General features: G+C 39.5%; 1 protein-coding gene across 4 annotated transcripts in view; it reads left to right on the top strand.

Annotated features, from left to right (window-relative positions):
* tex10 (testis expressed 10) overlaps nt 1-20,101 on the top strand; it is a 64,283-nt gene that overhangs the window by 13,695 nt on the left and 30,487 nt on the right. For all 4 annotated transcript variants that reach the window (XM_036558035.1, XM_036558037.1, XM_036558034.1 and 1 more), the window contains 6 exons: nt 5,858-6,067; nt 6,356-6,602; nt 7,978-8,090; nt 8,610-8,869; nt 17,696-17,834; nt 19,351-19,520. In XM_036558035.1, coding sequence (XP_036413928.1) covers nt 5,858-6,067; nt 6,356-6,602; nt 7,978-8,090; nt 8,610-8,869; nt 17,696-17,834; nt 19,351-19,520 — 1,139 coding nt within the window. The remainder of the gene's footprint in view (nt 1-5,857; nt 6,068-6,355; nt 6,603-7,977; nt 8,091-8,609; nt 8,870-17,695; nt 17,835-19,350; nt 19,521-20,101) is intronic.

Here is a 20,101-nt window from a genome sequence, read left to right as displayed (position 1 = left end):
AGCTTCCTCAGTTTACTTTCGAACATGAACCCACTTCTTTCTTTTACTTTCGTTGCTCGAGAATGCACTAATACTAAAATATGACGGTTTCGCGCTGTAACACGGCGCTGCAGACGTGATTTAACACCGCTAAAGTTGTCAGGATGCATGGAAAGAGGTGAGTTCGCTGTAGGACAGTACAGTTACACCACTGACCTTGTCACTCACACTCGGTCACAGAAGAACAGATCGCCAATAACATCCACTCAGATAGGGAATGTATAACTCCGCGTTTCAGCCGTTGCTAAAGTATATTTGGCGACCCTTTTTTTACTCGTGGCCCCCTCCCTCTCTAATCAAGTCGAAAAATTCAGAAGTGTGCCCTCTCCTGGCGACAGCAGAGTAGTGTCACTTTCCTTGCAGTAGAAAACGCCACCAGGGCTTTCGCTAAAACGTGGAAGTGTGAGAATGGTGTATTATATCGAACATTTATCGAACCTGTCTTATCGCTCTGTCGAGGAAAAGTTATATCGCGATACTTATCGTTATCGTTTTATCGCCCAGCCCTAGGCCACTGGTACGTTCAAATTCAGTAAACACAGGAAAACGACTGGCAACAGTTTTCTGTTCTCTGCGAACGTTCGGCTCCACTTGCAAACAGTTTCAGGAGATCATGTTCTCAGCAAACATACAGGGCAGCTGGATGAAGGGTAACCGCTGAAATGAAATGTTTACACAATCATCCATTTAACTGTGGATAGAGAACAAGTTTGCCACAGACGTTTGCCACTTTACCCTCCACTCCACCAGAGTGCATCTTCTCTGCAGCGGAATATCTGCCCTCAGAGGAGAGTGAGCCTCTCTCAAAAGCACGGAGAGATGTTGACATCCCTCAATTTCAAAACAGACCTGTGATTGTAAAATTTACTTTGCACATCCATTGGTTTTAAATTTTGACAGGAAAAAATATTTTATCTTTTGTATAAGCAGGAAAGTTCATTAAAACTGTGAATTTTTGAGTAAGTTATTTAATATTTGTTGTCTTCATTGTTAGTTTGCAAGTGCATAAAACAATCTCAAGCTAAATTTAAAAGCTGGTAGCTGGATAAGAGTTATTTGGTAATGTAGTTATTCATAATCCGAATAATCAATTATTCATTTCAGTAATCGATAGATTATTTGACTATCAAATTAGTTGTTTGTTGCAGCCCAATTCAACACCTATATCAATGTACAATCACCTTAATGTAGCTGAATTTTTAATTAGAAGGGCTAGTTTAGCAAATAATTACAATGATAGCTAACAATCACACACCCATTTTCTTAGCCGCTTATCTTTCTGGGTCGTGGGGGAGCTGGAGCCTATCCCAGTGGTTATTGGGCGGCAGGCAGGAAACACCTTGGACAGGTCACCAGTCTGTCGCAGGCCAGACAGACAGACCTATACACTTATACACACGCCTAGCGGCAATTTAGCATAAGCAGTTGGCTTAGCCACATGTCTTTGGACTGTGGGAGGAAACTGCAGTACCTGGAGGAAACCCATGCAGACATGGGGAGAACATGCAAACTCCACACAGAAGGGGTCCCTGGTCGTCCGGCCGGGAATTGAACCCTGGCCCTTCTTGCTGTGAGGCAACAGCGCTATCTACATAAATCACATATGTACATTTCTCTTAGCTCAAAAGTAGTCCAAAGTTTGCTTCTCTAGTTTTGCACTGGGTGTTCAAGGTAGATGTGGCTATCAAGAAATAGCAGCATATACTTCACCATTTGTGCAGCTGTACAAACATCATGCTTAAATATACACACATTTCCCTCACACATTTCCCTTTTAGCGAAAGCCCTGGTGGCGTTTTCTACTGCAAGGAAAGCGACACTACTCTGCTGTCGCCAGGAGAGGGCGCACTTCCGAGTTTTTTGACTTGATTAGAGAGGGAGGGGGCCACGAGTAAAAAAAAGGGTCGCCAAATATGCTTTAGCAACGGCTGAAACGCGGAGTTATACATTCCCTGTCTGAGTGGATGTTATCGGTGATCTGTTCTCCTGTGAAAGTGAAAGAAAGAAGTGGGTTCATGTTCGAAAGTAAACTGAGGAAGCTGTGAGGCATTGGAGAGCGGGAGAGCACTAACGTTATCTTTCCAGGCTAGCTGTTTTTAGCTGCTGGCTAACTTGAAGCAGCGTTCCGGCAAAACACGGTGGATTGATGATACGGTAGATCAAACAAGACACAAAATCACCGCTTTTATTATAAACATACCTAAAAGGAGGACTCTGTTTGTCTGGTGTGAGAGATTCACACTGCAGATAATGCTTTTACACAGCGAACGTCAGATATACTGCGGTTCACCCCTTAAACTACTACAGTAGCATAGAGAAACCCAGTCGTCGCTAGCTGGTGTCTGAATACTGTGATATGCTCTGACATGGATGTGGTAGGAGTGACAGCAGTGACCTACCGAACCGAGTTGACGTTGTTGAGAAACTAAAGAGTTTAGCACTGTTGTTGGCCACTTGTTTAGCATTTGTAACGGGGTAGCCGAGTGCTCGTCACCAGACAGCTAAAAATAATCTGTTTTCTTTCTTAAATCATGACTATTACAAAAATTGCAGCTGTGCTTTTCCAGCTGATAAAAACAGCTCAGAAACTTTCTCCCACTGTCCCATGACAGATTAGTGAAATGTTCCACTGTTTGTAGAGTGTTTGTCATGATTGGACCATAAGTGATAGTTTAAAACGACAATTAACCACCCAGGAGCAAAATCAGCCTTCAAACATGAAAGAAATCATGAGTTGACATTTATCGCGATATGTATCGATATCTAACGATATGAATTTTGTTTATCGTGAGAACGTTTTTGGCCATATCGCCCAGCTCTACCTCAGACCACATCTGGTTGTTAAATAGACTTGGGTTGGTATGTCTGCTGGACTTGGTTAAGTGTTTTCTAAGCAAGTCTATTTCATAATTAGGGGTGGGAATCTCTAGGCACCTCACGATTCGATTAGATTATGATTCAGAGGGCTGCGGTTGCGATTATAAAACGATTATCGATGCATCTTGCTGCATCTTTTTTTTTTTTCTATACAGGATTTCTATTTTCTCACTGTGTTACGACTTGGTACTTTTAAAGCAAAGTATTTGTAATGATCCGTAATGAATTTACTTCCAATTAGAGCTGGGCGATAATTATCGCGATATAACTTTTCCTTGATAGAGCGATACGTCATGTTCGATAAATGTTCGATATAATACATCACTCTCACACTTGCACGTTCTAGCGAAAGCCTTGGTGGTATTTTCTACTGCAAGGAAAGCGACACTACTCTGCTGTCGCCAGGAGAGGGCGCACTTCCGAGTTTTTCTACATGATTAGAGAGGGAGGGGGCCACGAGTAAGATGAGTCTTTAGCAATGGCTGAAACGCGGAGTTATACATTCCCTGTCTGAGTGGAGCGACCGCCGATCTGTTCTCCTGTGACCGAGTGTGAGTGACGAGATCAGTGGTGTTATTATACTGTCCTACAGCGAACTCACCTCTTTCCTAACATCCTAACCAACTTTAGCGGCGTTAAATCACAATCACAATCCTCACAACTCCAGAACTGTTACAGCGCTCGGACAGTCATACGGTAGTATTAGTGCATTCCCGAGCAACGAAAGTGAAAGAAAGAAGTGGGTTCATGTAAATTACAGCCCTGATTTAAACAAAAGTAAACCGAGGAAGCTGTGAGGCATTGGAGAGCGGGAGAGCGCTAGCTTTCCAGGCTAGCTGTTTTCAGCAGCTGGCTAACTTGAAGCAGCGCTCCGTCACTCCACAACACGGAGAATTGATAATACTGTAGATCAAACACGACACAAAAGCACTGCTCCGTTTGTCTGGTGTTAGATATTTTGCGGTTCACCACTTAAACTACTACGATAGTATAGAGAAATCCAGTCGTCGCTAGCTGGTGTTTGAATACTGTGATGTCATTTGTAACGGGGTAGCCGAGCGCTCGTCACCAGCTAAAAATAATCTGTTTTCTTTCTTAAATTGTGACTATTACAAAATAGCCATGCTTTTCCAGCTGGCAAAAACAGCTCACCAGACACTTTCTCCCACTCTCCCATGACAGATTTGTGAAATGTTCCACTGTTTGGCGAGTGTTCGTCGTGTTCTGACCATAAAGGATAAAACAGCAATTAACTACCCAGGAGCAAAAATCAGCCTTCAAACTTGAAAGAAATAATGATTTGACATTTATCGCGGTATGTATCGATATCGAACGATATGAATTTTGTTTATCGTGATAACATTTTTGGCCATATCGCCCAGCTCTACTTCCAATATCTTTTATTGATAAAACAAATGGAAGCAAGTGAACTAGAAGGCTCTCATTCACTGCTTTTGTTTAGAGCACATGAGACTCTGGCTGCCGCTCATCTGTGATAAAATGCGTTGTTATGGTGACATAAGATCCAGTGGCAATGGATGTCCACGCAGCACATGTTACAGCTGTCCTACTTGTTTTCTTTAGTGATTTTATAACTTCGGTTTTGGTCTCGTTGCAGAGAGTGGGCATCGCTGTGTCAGTAAAATATCTTCAAGACGGAACGTGTGCAACATAGCGCGAAAGCCCTGGTTCTCAATGACTGAGAACTGGTGTGCAGACTGCAGGTCACATAGCAACACACTCTTGCCTAGCTAGCAGCTAACGAAAAGGCAAAGAGATGTATGTAAGATGAACATTTGGAGATGAATGGACTTGCTCACATTTATAAGCACTGCAGGTGGTTTCCTAGTATGTTAAATCTGCAATGAAAGACTCTCAAACACTAAAAAGTTGCGAAGATGAAGCTTCTCTTTCTATTTCTCCCGTTCCACCTTAAATGGTGCCGCATTTACATTCGGCGCCTCAGTCAGAATTTAAGGTGGAATGGAAAAATTCAAACAAGAAGCTGGCGTATAAGAAGCTGACTTCGGCCTCGTAAAACAGTCGAACGTTGAGAGACATTTTACAATAAGCTGCTCTACTTTTGAGGAAAACTTTCCTATCGGAAATGGGAGGAAAGCGGCTAAAGCTAAAGCTTAAAGCAGAGTAAAATAAGTCTGCATTTTCATTTATATTTTTTAGTCTATACTAGGACATTAGCACATACTGAGACATATGGGACGTAAAATGTTGTTGCTCCCAAGGTGGTCTGATTTTTGTTGAAAGGACAAAATGGCTCTTCTTAACATTTGGGTTGTTGACTCCTGACCTGACCTAGCTTTTAATGCAGAGTTCTCGCTCATCCAGTGGTGTTTTTGTTATGTGCATGCCAGAGACTGTCCGGACGCTGCACTTCCAACACTGTCAACATTAGGTTATAATTTAAAATTTAGAAAATCGATTTTTGACATTTGCGAATCGATTCAGAAATGTTTATGTCCGCATCGCAGTGCATCTAAGAATCGATTTTTCCCCCCATCCCTATTCATACATAAGAAAATAAGCTTCTTAGCACAGAGATGATTCCTAAACGGTGGAGGGAGCATCAAACTGAACACTCTCTCTAATAGTTAAGATGATCTTAAAACTAAGATGCTTTTGGGAAGCTAGGCGCTGATCAGTGTGGTAAGTGGTTGTTGACTTGCCCTCACTCTATGCAGTTTGTACAGTGCTAAATGGTATAAACTTTCATTATTTGATAGCTACATTAGCCTTACTTTGCACCCCAAACATATTTTTTTAATCAACTACATTTTAGGCAAAGGGAATTTTTTTTTGGTTTGTTTGTTTTTTACTTAGCTATCACTTTAAGCCAACATGGTTCTAGGCTTTAATGTGTGTGTGTGTGTCTGTGTGTGTGTGTCTGTGTCTGTGTCTGTGTGTGAAATTTTGGTGTCTTCAGGTTAGGCCACTTTCTTCAGGCTGTGGTGGAGGAGAGGCCTACGGAAGATGGAGTGGCATGTGGTGGTGGAATTGGGTTGTGGAGCGGAGAGAAAGGAGTTGTCACACCAGTGGAAGTCAGCTGGGAGGAGCAGATCTTCAGTAAAGGAGGAATCAGAGTGTTTGAGAATTCCGGGGCCAAGCCCACGCTGCATTCCACCTATCGGCTAAGGTCCGCTTAGGTGTAATGTTATCAGTTGCATACAAAGCTGACATTTATAGTGCATTGGATTCCCCCAGTAAACTACATCAGATTACTACATAACCATTTATTTTAGTCTTTATTGACTCCATATCGGTCCTTTTGTAACCACTACACACCCACATATGGCTTTGGATGTTGCCTCCACATGATTCTGCTTTTTTCTTCAGTGCTACATATTGGAGGATGAGAATGAATGTTTCAGTGTTTGATTTGGATCTTTGTCCTTCAGTCGCTGATTATGCTGTTTCTTTGCAGGCCAGATTCAGAGCCTGGGGCTGGACTGAGTGAGGGTCTGTGCTCAGCAGAGACAGTACAGGGCTTTGCAGGGACTCTGGTGCCACTGCTTTTGGAGGTGTGGGTGGAGGCCATGGGTGGAGACAGAGCCCAGGCTGACAGCAGCCACCTGCTTACAGAGGAGGCCATGGCGCTCATGTTCCAGATCCTCACAATACTGCAGCTTCTGCGCCGACTGGTACCTCAGAGGGACCAGCAGGATATGCTTGTACGTACCCACACAACCACCACAGTACTACCAGATCCAGTTCAAAAGGGAATTCTACCGATTTTGCTCTTTTTAATTCAGTGGTTAAGATGTAAGCAATGCCTTTCAGAGTAATTTGTTGTGAAATGCTCCAGTCTAGAGAAAACTACCAACTCTGATTTCTTTTCAGTGGTGGTTATTGGAACCAGTGATTGTCATGTCTATTATTTGTTGTCTGTTATTTGTTGTCCAAAATGATGCTATCCAGTGAATCTACATGTTTTCTGAGCTTTTATATACAATGTTGTTGATGGTAAAATAAGTTTTCTTTGGGTGCTGTTCTGCCTTACAGCGCAATCTATGCGCTTCCCCGCAATGAATGTGTTTTTATAAATATATTTTAGGCCAAAATCTTATCTGAAAACTTTTGTAAAACAGTGTCTCAGGCATTAACTAGCATATTTGAAACCGTTTAATGAAATACCGTTATATGATGTAGCTCTTTGAGGCACTAAACTATTCAGACGTCTTGTCATAAGTTTCTCTAGAACGGGGTGTTTCACATTATGTTACCTGTCAAACGTTTGGGGACACCTAGTGTTTTTAATACATGAGCATGATTTCTTTGTTAGTTTGCAATACTTAAGTGGAAAGCTGTCTGTTTTCTTGCAAAAACTGACAACTGACAGTCCTACTTTGGGACAAATGACAAAGCTTACACATATAAAATTCTTAGCACTTTTAAGCACTCAAACTGTTAGCATCAGTGTTGTTCTGGACTTATGCTCCTCGAGGGATTATGGGAGCAGCGGTGAGCTAATGCAGGTGAAAGGAAAAAAGGAACCTTGTAAATTAAGAAAAAACAACTATTCCATATATATATATATATATATATTGACAGAAGAATTACATGAAGAAAACTGCCAACCATGTGCCTTAGCAGTATTTATTCTAAATATATTCTAAATGAATTTTGAATATGTTGTTCTTTTATATTGCAACGGAATACACTGAATGCGTTACTCAGTATTTAGCCATTACTGTTTTCTTAAAGTATTTTGCCCAACTCTGTATGCACACATGCAGATCAGCACACTTTTTACCTGCTGCTGCCATTTCTTAAAGTCCCCATTATTTAGGTAAAGCGTACCTGGAAAGTCACTTTGATGAACATGAAGCTGAGTGTGGCAAAGTTTCCAAAGAAAAAAGCACATAGCCGTTTTATGGTAACAAAGGTTAACAGAACCTTTTTTTTTCTTAGTTAATTCAAAAGTAACACTGAAAGTGAAGCAATGGAAGTCAAGATATCCCCATACTTTTGACAGCATACAAAGGATGGAAAAAACATGCGCTGCATGCACACACAATCATGTGAAGTCCGTCTCTTTCTATGTAGGACGCCTGGTTTCGGAACTCATATCTGAGCGACTTCACGCAGCACTTCATGAAGAACTTTCCATACAGTCAGCTGGAAGTGGTCCGACACAAGAAGAAAACTGACGTGAAGAGGTGAGAATTTTTTTTAGTTTTTCCAACAGCTGTATTGCTGCAAGCCTGAGTTTCAAAAGCCCAAAGCCTTAACTTGGGTTCTGTTTTGTTTGTTTTCCTTGTCTTATAAAGGTTAGAAAGGATGTAAATACAGTTTTTTGTTAAGGCTGCAACAAATATTTGATAATATTCAATAAATTTGATAACAAATTTGAAAACAGAATAGCCTTCCAGTGACCCTCACACTTACTACATCTATTAATCCAGGTGCTTTGGTGGGGAAAGTATCTTGCGTTCTGATAGAAGACTACTTTGTGTTTTTATATATATATATATATATATATATATATATATATATATATATATATATATATATATATGTGTATATATATATATATGTGTGTATATATATATATATATATATATATATATATATATATATATATATAGTATATACTGTGTTTTGGTTTATACTTGGTCTGATGCCCTGATACCTATCATAAGCTCAGCCTAACAGAAGCTGAATCTGTTTTGGTGTAGGAGCCGGCAGCAGGTGGTGGGTTGTGCTGTTGCTGGGGGAAATGTGGAACCACTGGCTCTGAATGTCATGCTGTGTCAGGTGATGGTGACGCTAAGCCTGAGGGGACGGGACCACGTCGCTGGCCAGGACGCCGACTGGCTTGGGCCAATCCGAGCTTTTGTCACAGACACTCTGTCCAGTGGGGGCAAGCTGAGCTCTAAGCACCTGGCTGCTCTGCTGGAGGTGGTCTGGAGGATGATCGTCACCCAGAGAAGCCGTGGTGAGACTCTCAGATTATAATGCTTCTATAGTTTTGCACTCTGACACATATAGCTGCATCAGGTGGAAGCTCACAGGAATCATTTAGCATCATGCAATCTGTCTAAATTATCACACCTTTGCATAAATCATCACACCCTTGCATCAAATCTTGTTGAGTTGAATCACAAATAGACTTGCTCATGTAGTTGCTGACCATGGATGATCATTTTATTTATTTTTTTATTTTTTTTTTTTGGATTCCTGCACTTGAGTCATAACCGTTTCCCTGCCGCTAGCTAGGTCTCCTCCTGTCATATGAAGCTGTGATGGTGAAATCTAGCACATACTTCCTCTGAATTGGCAGTTGAGAGAACCCAAATAGAGTGAGGCAAATTATGATCTGTTAGACTCCTGGTTACAGGTGGCTGGGGCATCACCACGGATCAAACTCTCAATCTCCTTTTTATAAGAACGAGAGGTCTTTAAATCAAGATCTTAAATCCACTTTCCAGTTCTGGATTTTGTATTCACAGTTGAGTAAACTGTTGATGTAACTGCTTGGCCACCTAGTGTCACAGCTACCAGTGACTGCAAAATCCAGAGCTTCAAATGGATTTGAAGACTTTTGGCTTAGATGGTTGCACCACTCAGAAGCCCCACAGTAGTACATCTGTTATCTATATAAACAGGGCTGGGCGCTAAAATGATAATGATAATTATCGCGATATAACTTTTCCTCGATAGAGCGATACGACATGTTCGATATAATACACCATTCTCACACTTCCACGTTCTAGCGAAAGCCTTCGTGGCGTTTTCTACTGCAAGGAAAGCGTCACTACTCCGCTGTCGCCAGGAGAGGGCGCACTTCCGAGTTTTTCAACATGATTAGAGAGGGAGGGGGCCACGAGTAAGATGAGTCTTTAGCAATGGCTGAAACGCGGAGTTATACATTCCCTGTTTGAGTGGAGCGACCGGCGACCTGTTCTCCTGTGACCGAGTGTGAGTGACGAGATCAGTGGTGTAACTATATTGTCCTACAGCGAACTCACCTCTTTCTGTACATCCTAACCAACTTTAGCAGCGTTAATTCACAATCACAATCCTCACAACTACAGCGCTGTTGCAGCACTCGGACAGTCATAATTTAGTATGAGTGCATTCCCAAGCAACGAAAGTGAAAGGAAGAAGTGAGTTCATGTAAATTACAGCCCTGATTTATACGAAAGTAAACTGAGGAAGCTGTGAGGCATTGGAGAGCGCTATCTTTCCAGGCTAGCTGTTTTTAGCAGCTGGCTAACTTGAAGCAGCGCTCCGGCAAAACACGGAGAATTGATGATACTCAAGATCAAACAAGACACGAAATCACCGCGTTCAGTTTAAACCTACCTAAAAGGAGGAATCTGTTTGTCTGGCATTGATATTTTGCGGTTCAACCCTTAAACTACTACGATAGTATAGAGAAATCCAGTCGTTGCTAGCTGGTGTTTGAATACTGTTATGTCATTTGTAACGGGGTAGCCGAGCTAAAAATAATCTGTTTTCTTTCTTAAATTGTGACTATTACAAAATAGCCATGCTTTTCCAGCTGGCAAAAACAGCTCACCAGACACTTTCTCCCACTCTCCCATGACAGATTTGTGAAATGTTCCACTGTTTGGCGAGTGTTCGTCATGTTCTGAACATAAAGGATAGTTTAAAACACGATATCGATATCGAACGATATGAATTTTGTTTATCGTGATAACATTTTTGGCCATATCGCCCAGCTCTATATATAAATAGACAAAAGAATGGGCAAAAGTACATTGCATAGCTAAAAACAGTTGTAGCCATCTTGTTAAAGTACCCTTAAAGTCATAATTTAAAATACAAAAATATTGAATAATAAATTGTAAATATTTTATTTACTGTTATGCCCAACAAACTACAAAAATAGCATAGGAGCATCCCTAAACCTAAACAATCAGTAAGAATGCAAAGGTCTATGTATGCATGACTATGCAAATTTTAAGTGCTGCCTTGCCACTCCGTTTCTACATCCTGTCCGGTCTCTGTGTATAAAAAGAAGAGACAGCAGAAATAAAGTTCCCTTGTAAGTTTAATAACCAGAAAGATTCAGTCTTTCTGTCACTCTGGCACCAGTCCCTCGATTTCACTCACTCAGATTTGCCTCAGTGCAACATCAGTTTCTGATGTTAGTCTCTGGTGCTAACAACGATATTAACTGAAAGTAGCTTAAGTTAAACTTCCACACATAAAAACATAGGTTTACATGCCCAGATTTGAGTCTTTATTTTATCAGTAAGGCTTCAGTGAGCCGGAATATACCTTCATGCTCGTGTGGAAAGCTGTTTAGGCCTTTTCACTAAGCTACTGCTTCTGGTGCTAATGTTGATATGTGTTACATATAGCTTAAGCTAACAGCTCCACACACAAATATACAGGTTTACCTGCTCAAATTTGAGTCTTCATCCTAAAAAATTGCATCAGTAAAACTTCAGTGAGCCAGAATGAGCCTATGTTGTGGTGAAGCTGCAACCTGCTAAGCTACTATAGTAGAATGCTACATGCTGCTAAAACAGCTCTACAGGAAAATCTGGAAGACCTGCAAGCTCTTGTAAGGAAGGTTAAAGAATGGGAAAAGATAGCTTAAAATGAAGAGACTTAAGTTATGACAACGAGAAAGACTGCAAACTTGACCATTGATGGAGAAGATGTGGAAATGGTGGACAGCTTTTGCCTACTTGGAACAATTATCAATAACAGAGGATCCAACACTCAAGAAATGCGACACAGATTGGCACTCAGCAAAACGAAGGAGGTTGAAGACTTTAAGAACTTGAGTGATTTGCCTCTGCAAACAAAGATCAGAATTGTCCAGTCTTTAGTATTCTCTGTGGTTCTTTATGGATGTGAAAGATGGACAGTAAACAGGCAAGACAGGAAAAATACAGATGCCTTTGAATTTAGGTGTTGGTGAAGACTTTTGAGAGTACGCTGAATGGAAAAGAAAACAAACAAATGGATCCTCGAGCAAATCAAGCCTCACCTCTCACTCAAGGCCCAGATAACCAAACTGAAGCTCTCTAGTTTTGGACCTAGTCTGAGAAGAACCAGTTCATTAGAAAAGATCATTATGCTTATAAGAGTTGAAGGTAAAAGAAGAAGAGGATGACCAGCAACAAGATAGATCAGAGGAATCATGAACGAGCCATTGAAAAGCATGAAGACCCAAACAGATGACAAGATATTCTGGAGAAACACTTTCCATGTGGCCGCCAGGAGTCAGACATGACCTGACGGCACTTAATAATAATGATACCTAGCTTTATAGGAAATTGTGTACATCTTGTCGTTATTATAGTGTTTTTGTTTTTATTGTATTTTTTCCAGGGGAGACATTCGAAAGCATGCGATGACAACATACAATTCCATGCACATGTTAATTTCCAATTATATATCTTTACATACACCTTGTGATCTATATCTCTCCGTCTTTTTTATTCTTTAAAAAATCTTTTTTTCCCCTTCTTTTTGACATTCTGTAAAAGTAAACAAATAACTATATACATTAAAACCTGAGAAGATGCCTTGGGGTAATAAAATAAAAGGGTCAGGTAAGGAGAAGGGGGAGGGAAAAAAAAAAGTAAGGGAGTACTCACTCACATTGTACCTCTACAAACTCTAGTCTTACAGACTTTATATAGTTGACCCATTTTAACCAGAATTTTACAAATTTTGTCATCTTCAGACTAATAGAAAAAGTAATTTTTTCCATTAGATATATTTCATTGACCAGGTTTATCCAGTCATCCAGTGTAGGAGGATCAGGAGACAGCCACTTCCTTGTTATAACTTTTTTATTTGCAATTAATAGAATATTCCATAAATATTTGTCCGATCTTGCCACATCAAAACCCAGTACCCCTAGAAAAAGTGTATCAAATTTACAGGGAAATTCTAAACTAAATATATTTTTCAGTACTTTGTGCAACTCTGTCCAAAAACATCTTAATATTGAGCATTCCCAAAATACATGCCAGTGACCGGCTTCCCGCTCCCCACACGTCCTGCTACAGGGTAATAAAAAATCGAGTAGCACACTTCCACCCAAATTCTCTCCAAATATGTGAATTAGTACATTTCCACTGAAGTTCACATATCTTAATCCATATTTCTCTTGAAATGGTAATACTGGTCTCTTTTTCTCATTTTTTGCTTTACATACTCTGTTGAACTTCCATCCTTTACACTTAAGCCTTTATACATTTTGGATATGATTCTTTTGTGAGCCTCAGACTGATAAGCTCTGATAAACAAATTTAGTATTTCATCATTAATACTGTTGAGTATATCATCTTTAATTGTTTTATCAAAATTATGTCGTAATTGAAGATAACGGTAAAAGTCCTGATTTTCAAGGTTATATGTTTATTTTAGAGACTGAAAATCTCTCAATCTGCTTCATTCCATAATATTGCAATACACTGTTATACCCTTTGTCAGCCAAATTTTGAACCTACTATCCAGCTTATTTGGTATGAACTCAGAGTCATAGGTGCACCATCTAATTACTTTCAGCATTTCACTTAAATTGTATTCTTTTACTACTTTAGTCCAAATTTTTAATTGGGTTTTTAATCCAGAGATTTTCTATGATGTCTCACTGTTTCCTATTATTGCCTGGATAGGGGGATTCTTTATCAGTGACGATTTTATATCCATCCATCTTGCTTAGTAAGCAGGGTTGCATGTGAGAATTAAGGGTCTTGTCTGAGCTGCAAAGTAGTACTTTTTGAAATTGGATAAACCCATGCCTCCACTGTCCTTTGGAAGCTGCAAAGTCCGAAATCTTATTCTTGGCTTCCGTCCCTACCATATGTACCTTGAAATGATTTTATCCCATTCTGAAAAAATGGGAGGGATTTCGATGGGGAGTGCTTGAAATAGAAAAAAGAGACATGGAAGCACATTCATTTTTATAGATTCAACCCTTGAGTTGGGGCTAAGAAAAGGAATCAAGCTCCATCTTTGAATATCAGTTTTAATCTTAGCAATAAGGGGTCCAAAATTAATCTCTGACAATTTAGAAAGGTCTTTGGGTAGATTAACTCCTAAATATTTTAATGAATTGTAATCCCACCTAAAATGATATTTTTGTCTAAGGTACTTTGGGGGATTATAATTAAACGTCAAAACTTGAGTTTTCTGAACATTTAACTTGTATCCTGAGAATACACTGTAAAGTTCGATCACTTTCATTGACTCAGTGAATGAACCAGAGGGCTCACTCAAAAACAATAAGACATCGTCTGTATATAGCGCCAGTTTGTGTTCATCACCCTTTATGGTAATACCTTTTATCAAGGGCTCTTGTCGTATCCATTGGGCCAAAGGCTCTATGTACAAAGCAAAAAGAGAGGAAGACAGAGGGCAACTTTGTCTCGTTCCATGTTCCAAAATAATAGTATCGGACAAATTACCATTTATTTTTATTTGGTTGGTCTATTATACAGTGCTTGGATACTTTGGATAACTTCTTCATGAAACCCAAACCTATTTAAGACTAGATACTTCCAACTTACTGGGTCAAAAGCTTTTTCTGCATCTAGACTTATCAGAGAGGCTTCCAGATTGTGCTGTTTTATATAATTAACAATATGCAAGGTACGTCTTATATTATCATGTGTTTGTCTATGTTGAATAAACCCTGTTCGGTCATAACTTATAATCTGGGGGAGAATCTTCTCAAGTTGTTTGGCTACAACACTTGCATATAATTTATAATCCACGTTAAGAACTGAAATTGGTCAATATGATCCGCATTCGAGTACATCTTTTCCTTCCTTAGGGATAACAGTAATAATTGCCTCACTCCATGATGGGGGCATTTTCCCTTGAGTCAATGCATAATTGCAAGCTGAAAGAAGATTTGGTAATAACTCTGCCCGAAAAACTCCATTCAGCTGTAAATCCATCTGTACTGGGAGATTTATTTGACCTAAGACGTGAAATAGCTGCATTTAGCTCCTCTGCTGTTATCTTAGCTTTTAAATCTCTGTTTTGTTCTTCTGTTAGAGTAGGTAGTTGGCAGGAGTTAAGGAATGCGTCAATCTGTTCCCCATCCTCGGAATGTGGTTGTGTATATAGTTTTTCACAGTATTTTTTTAAAGGAGGTTTGAATTTCATCCCATTTGTATAGCACATTTTTCGATTTGGGGTCTCTTATTTTATATATAGTATTGTCTGCCCGGTGTTTTTGTAGTTTGTTCCCTGATTCATAATATTTCTGACTAGTAAATCTTTTTTTCTATTTCTTGAGTGTATAATATATTTATTTCATTCCTAATTTTAAAAATTTCTGACATGATATATGGGTCTTGTTTTTCTTTGTTTAATCTCTAAATCTTTTAACATTCAATTCTACTAGTTTCATTTGCTGTATCTTTTTTTAAGAGCACAGTAACTAATAATATTGCCTCTAATAACTGCCTTTAAAGCATGCCATAAGATCTCAGGTTCAACTTCACCATTATCATTTTCTTCTAGAAGTATTTTTATTTCTTGTTTCATTTGCTCTTTGAACTGGGGACTGTTGAGAATACTTGCGTTTATTCTCCATGTTCTATTTCTAGGTCTATTATTAAGCAGTGTAGACAATGAAATCGGTGCATGATCAGAGGTCAATATTACCTATATCACATCGTAGTATTTTGTGTCTGTCTCTTTTATAAATAAAAAAGTAATCAATTCTTGAATACACCAAGTTGGGGAATGAATAATGAGTGTAGTCACGCCCAGTTGGATAACAGTCCCTCCAAAGATCCACTATTCCAGTTTCCTCCATTAACATTTTCTTTTTTTTTGTGCAGTAGTGTTATTCTTTGGAATGTGTTTGTCAAATCAAATTTCGGATTGAGATGAATATTCCAGCCTCCTCCACATATCAAAATACCTGATGCATCAGCCATTAGTCCAGACATTTTCTGGTAAAACTTAAGGTTGCTACCCGGGGGAGCATATACGTTCAATAATGTTAATTCAACACCCTCTATTCTTCCAGAAAGTAAAATGAACCTCCCTTCCTTGTCTTTAATTTCCGTAAATTGTTCAATGGGGATATGGTGAGATATTAATATAGCCACACCCCTCCTGTGACCAGATTTATATGAGGAAAAAGAGATTTTTGAAAATCCCATTCGTTTTAGTTTCTCATGTTCAGAAGCACTCAAGTGGGTTTCCTGCAAAAAACAATTGATGCTCCTTCTTTCTTCATTTTGGTCAAAATTTTGCTCCTCTTAGTAAGGTTGAGTACTCCATTAACATTAAAAGAAATGACTTTCAATTCTGTGTTAGTCATTAAGTGTCCTCTATAATATCGTAAACACCCCTTCTCTGAAACACTGTTTTTGTCAAAATAAACTATTAAGCATCTCCCCTTTAGCTTTCATGAACAATAAAGCAATATAACCTAACAAAGACATAAATGAGAACATCGTTAACCACACAATCTCTGTCAACACAATGACTTCCAGTGTTGAGGTTGGTTTTAAAAGAACCTTCTGAGTGTTTGGTGTAGGACAATTGTTAGAGAGAGGACCCTTGAGGAGAACAGCACAACTTTACTGTTCAACTGTCCAGTTTTTACCACGAAAAGAGAAAATCCCGACATATGTACTGTCAAGTGGGAAAACCAACGCACAGGAGTATAACTCAGTCACTCACGCAGTGGTGACCTCCGTCTGAAACTCTGCAGTTTCTCTTTGTAATGGGGAAGTGGATCTTCCTCCGATTGGTTCTGTAGTCTACCTTTCCCTTGGCCACTCCGTTTCTCAATGAATTGCCAGAAAGACAGGCTTTCAATATCATCCTTCAGTGCAGGGGGTGATTCCACCACCTTTACTTGAAATACTCGCTTGATCATATCCTTTGTGGCCTCCGCTGCACTGCTGAGACCCATCCTTGTAGAAGACTCACAGTTTAGCTGGAAAGGGTGTTTTAAACTTTATTTTCCTGACTTTCAGCACCCTTCCTCTTCCTTGGCATATTCCGTGCATTTTTTGAGGATTTCAGGGGGTAGTCGTGGTCAACATAGTTGCTTCTGTTGTTGTAGAAAATTTTCTTTCTTTTGCCTGGCTCTCCGAAGTACATCTTCCTTCATTCAATAACTCAGAAATTTTGCAACGATTGAGCGAGGTTTCATTTCTGTGTCGTCTGGAAGGTCAAGTTGGTTTTTCAGGAGGGTCTCTAAGAAACTCACCATGCAGCCTCCTTCCACATCTTCAGGGATGCCATAGATTCTAATGTTGTCCCTGCGCGAGCACCCTTCTTGGTCAGTCAGTTTTGCTTCAAGATTAGCTTGCTGTTTTAGCACCCGTTTAATACAGTTTCTACAGTGCACATTCTTTGTTCACTTTCCTCAATGCCTCATCCAGTCTCCTGTTCGTCTTGGTTAGCTCCTGTTTAATATCAGCGTGCTGTTGATTGTTGTCGCGTCTAAAGTCTCTAATTTCATCCAGTATTTTCTCAAGTTTGACCCATTGGCGCCATGTTGCTCAAGTTCTGGAGAACTGCTTCGGCTAGTTTGTTGCATCATTGTTTCAGTATTCTGGGTCGAATGCACAGTACTCCTGCTTCTGGTGACAACGCCCTTATTCATAATTCGAAGGTCACTTTTTCCATGTTGTATTTTCAAATTGTCGGGGAGCCCTCGAGTTACACGGCCATTCTCAAGCCCATAGCCAACCGGAAGTCGTTATTATAGTTCTTAACTTTGTGTTTTACCATCAGCTAATGGATTTGTGAAGTGTTGGATGTAAATTGCGCTTGTGTGTCTCTCTAGTGGTGACGGAGGAGCTGCTGCAGGCTGTCTATATTCAGTATCAGCAGAAGAACTTGGGCCTGACTGTCCGCACCCTTCTGCTGCGTTTCTTTAGCCAACTCTACATACAGGAACATCAGAAGCAGCCTCATATCGCCAGGTATGCACACACACTGTTTTTGAACATCTCAGGTATAGAGAGGGTACCCTTGGAGGATTTTCTATATTTCCTATAATTCTCTATAATATTCAATGTTTCTGTGAAGTAGGTTTCTGTGTTCTTTGTAAGGCAGAGTCTATAAGATTATGAGGTGAGCAGCTTGGATATTTAAATGGAATTTAGACAGTCTAAACATTAAAATCTTGGCCTCAGTGAACTGTTCTTTGTTTTTATACATCAGTTGGAAATAAGCCAAGCTTTTTTGAAAATGAGATGTTGGAAGCTAGTGAATGAGACTGAAGAATTTTTAAGATAAAGCTGCATATGGTCCAAAATGCTGATTAGACTTAATGACTAGTAGGGTTATAGTATTGAAGAAGTATTGGTGTCTAAAATGGGAGGGGCAAAGAAAGTGTTGGGAAAAGTTTAGTAGAGATGTAGAAAAGGTTTTTTTGTTGTTTTTTTTTGTGATTTTTAGTTACTCCCTGGGACTAACTCTGATTTAATGCTTTTCTTGTTTTGTGAAGCCTTAATCTTCAATGAAATTGCGTATTCATTTTCTGCCGCTACCAGTGTATGGAGCTGATTTATTTTTACTTTAGATGTAAGTTGTCCTGACAAAATCCACAACATACCATAGTACTGTATTTCCTTACACGACTGGTGACAGTTATAGGAAGTGCTGTACTGTTAAGGATGCTTTATCAATTATGAAAGTTCTTCACAGTTTCCTTTTAAATAGAAGTACTAGTTATGTTCATATCACCCCCACAATAATGTGAGCAGTGACTGAACCATAAGCAGCTCCAGTACCAGGACCAGAGATATCATAAGTGGAGCTTGAACAAAGGGGCGGGCGTTGTGGTAAAAATATTATATCACTATATTTAAAGACATTTTTACATTTCACGATGAGTATCACGATATATTGATACACGCAGTGCACTAGCAGTGCCATCAATAACCCTGAGTACAGTACTTTTTGTTTAGCATATTACATTCCGGCTGCGCCTAATCCAGTTAAACAGGATTAATTGTACTCTCTTTTTAACAAAACATGGATTTGGTCCGTGTTCTTTAAATACTGACAATATCCAGGATATTGATGATATTCATGATAATTGTAAAATATTACCATATTGTCCACCTGTATTTGAACATGAATTACAAAGTAGGCCTCAAATTTGCATTAGTTAGTTGTGTTTTTTAGTTTAGTGGTGTTTGTGCTGTTAGATCAGGGGTATCCAGTCTTTTTCGCAAAGGGCTGGTGTAACTGCAGTTTTCATTCCTGCAAAGCAGGAGATCACACAATCAGTTGTTTGACTGAAACCAGTTGATTAAAGAACTGGAATCAGGTGTTCTGCTTGTTTGGAGTGAAAACCTGCAGTGACACCGGCCATTTGCAGGTAAGAATAGACACACCTGCATTTTACTATATACTTTATATATTTAATCTTTATATATTTACTCTATAGCATTTTTCTCAAGTGTCAATCTCTCACTCTCTCTCTCTCAGGAGCAGGATTTTGGCTCGTTGGTTGGCTTCATTGCCCGTACAGTTAGTGCAGTTGGGCAGTCGTAATCCCCAACTTTCAGGGCAGCTCCTGCAGACAGTGCAGTCAGCCGCAGCATGGGGCCACAAAGACCTGCTGCTCAGTCTGCAGACACATGCATGCAGCCTTTATGGTAATCACATACACCCTCCAGACACTCTTAATTTGCTCTCTCTCTTTTAAATTATTTTTTCTTTTTCTCTCTTTTTTTTTACCCTTCCAAGCACGTACAGTGGTTTCGTGTCACATAGATATATCATGTAGTTGAACAGCTTCAGGTGGAACGTGCTTTTAATCATCTCCTTGTATTCTCATAGCAACTTCCAACTGAAAATTTTGACAACAGTCAGATAGATGTTTCTCAAGACCTGATGACTGTTTTGTATCATAAAAGTAACTTTTTGTTTTTCACAACTGAGTTGTGTGTAAGTCACAGAATTTACACCTATATTGTTTTATTCATCGCTGTGGTGGCACCATTTTAAAGCGTGTAATCCACTTGCAGTGATAGCTAGCCAGGTTAAAGTACAGCCTTTACATGGTGGGGTTTGTTATAACGCAGTGTTACAGCTAAGCCTTCTAAAGTAAACAATAAGAGAAGTACGTACACCATGTTCAGATGTTGCAGTTCTGAAATATTATTATTTTTGTTATTATTATGATTATTTCATTTAGGCTTTTGCATATATTGCTGTCCAAAAAATAGAAATAAAA

The sequence above is a fragment of the Colossoma macropomum genome, unplaced genomic scaffold, assembly GCF_904425465.1.
Source record: "Colossoma macropomum unplaced genomic scaffold, Colossoma_macropomum, whole genome shotgun sequence".
Taxonomy (NCBI): domain Eukaryota; kingdom Metazoa; phylum Chordata; class Actinopteri; order Characiformes; family Serrasalmidae; genus Colossoma; species Colossoma macropomum.
Note: the sequence above shows the minus strand (reverse complement) of the source record. Positions and strands in the feature narration are given on the sequence as shown.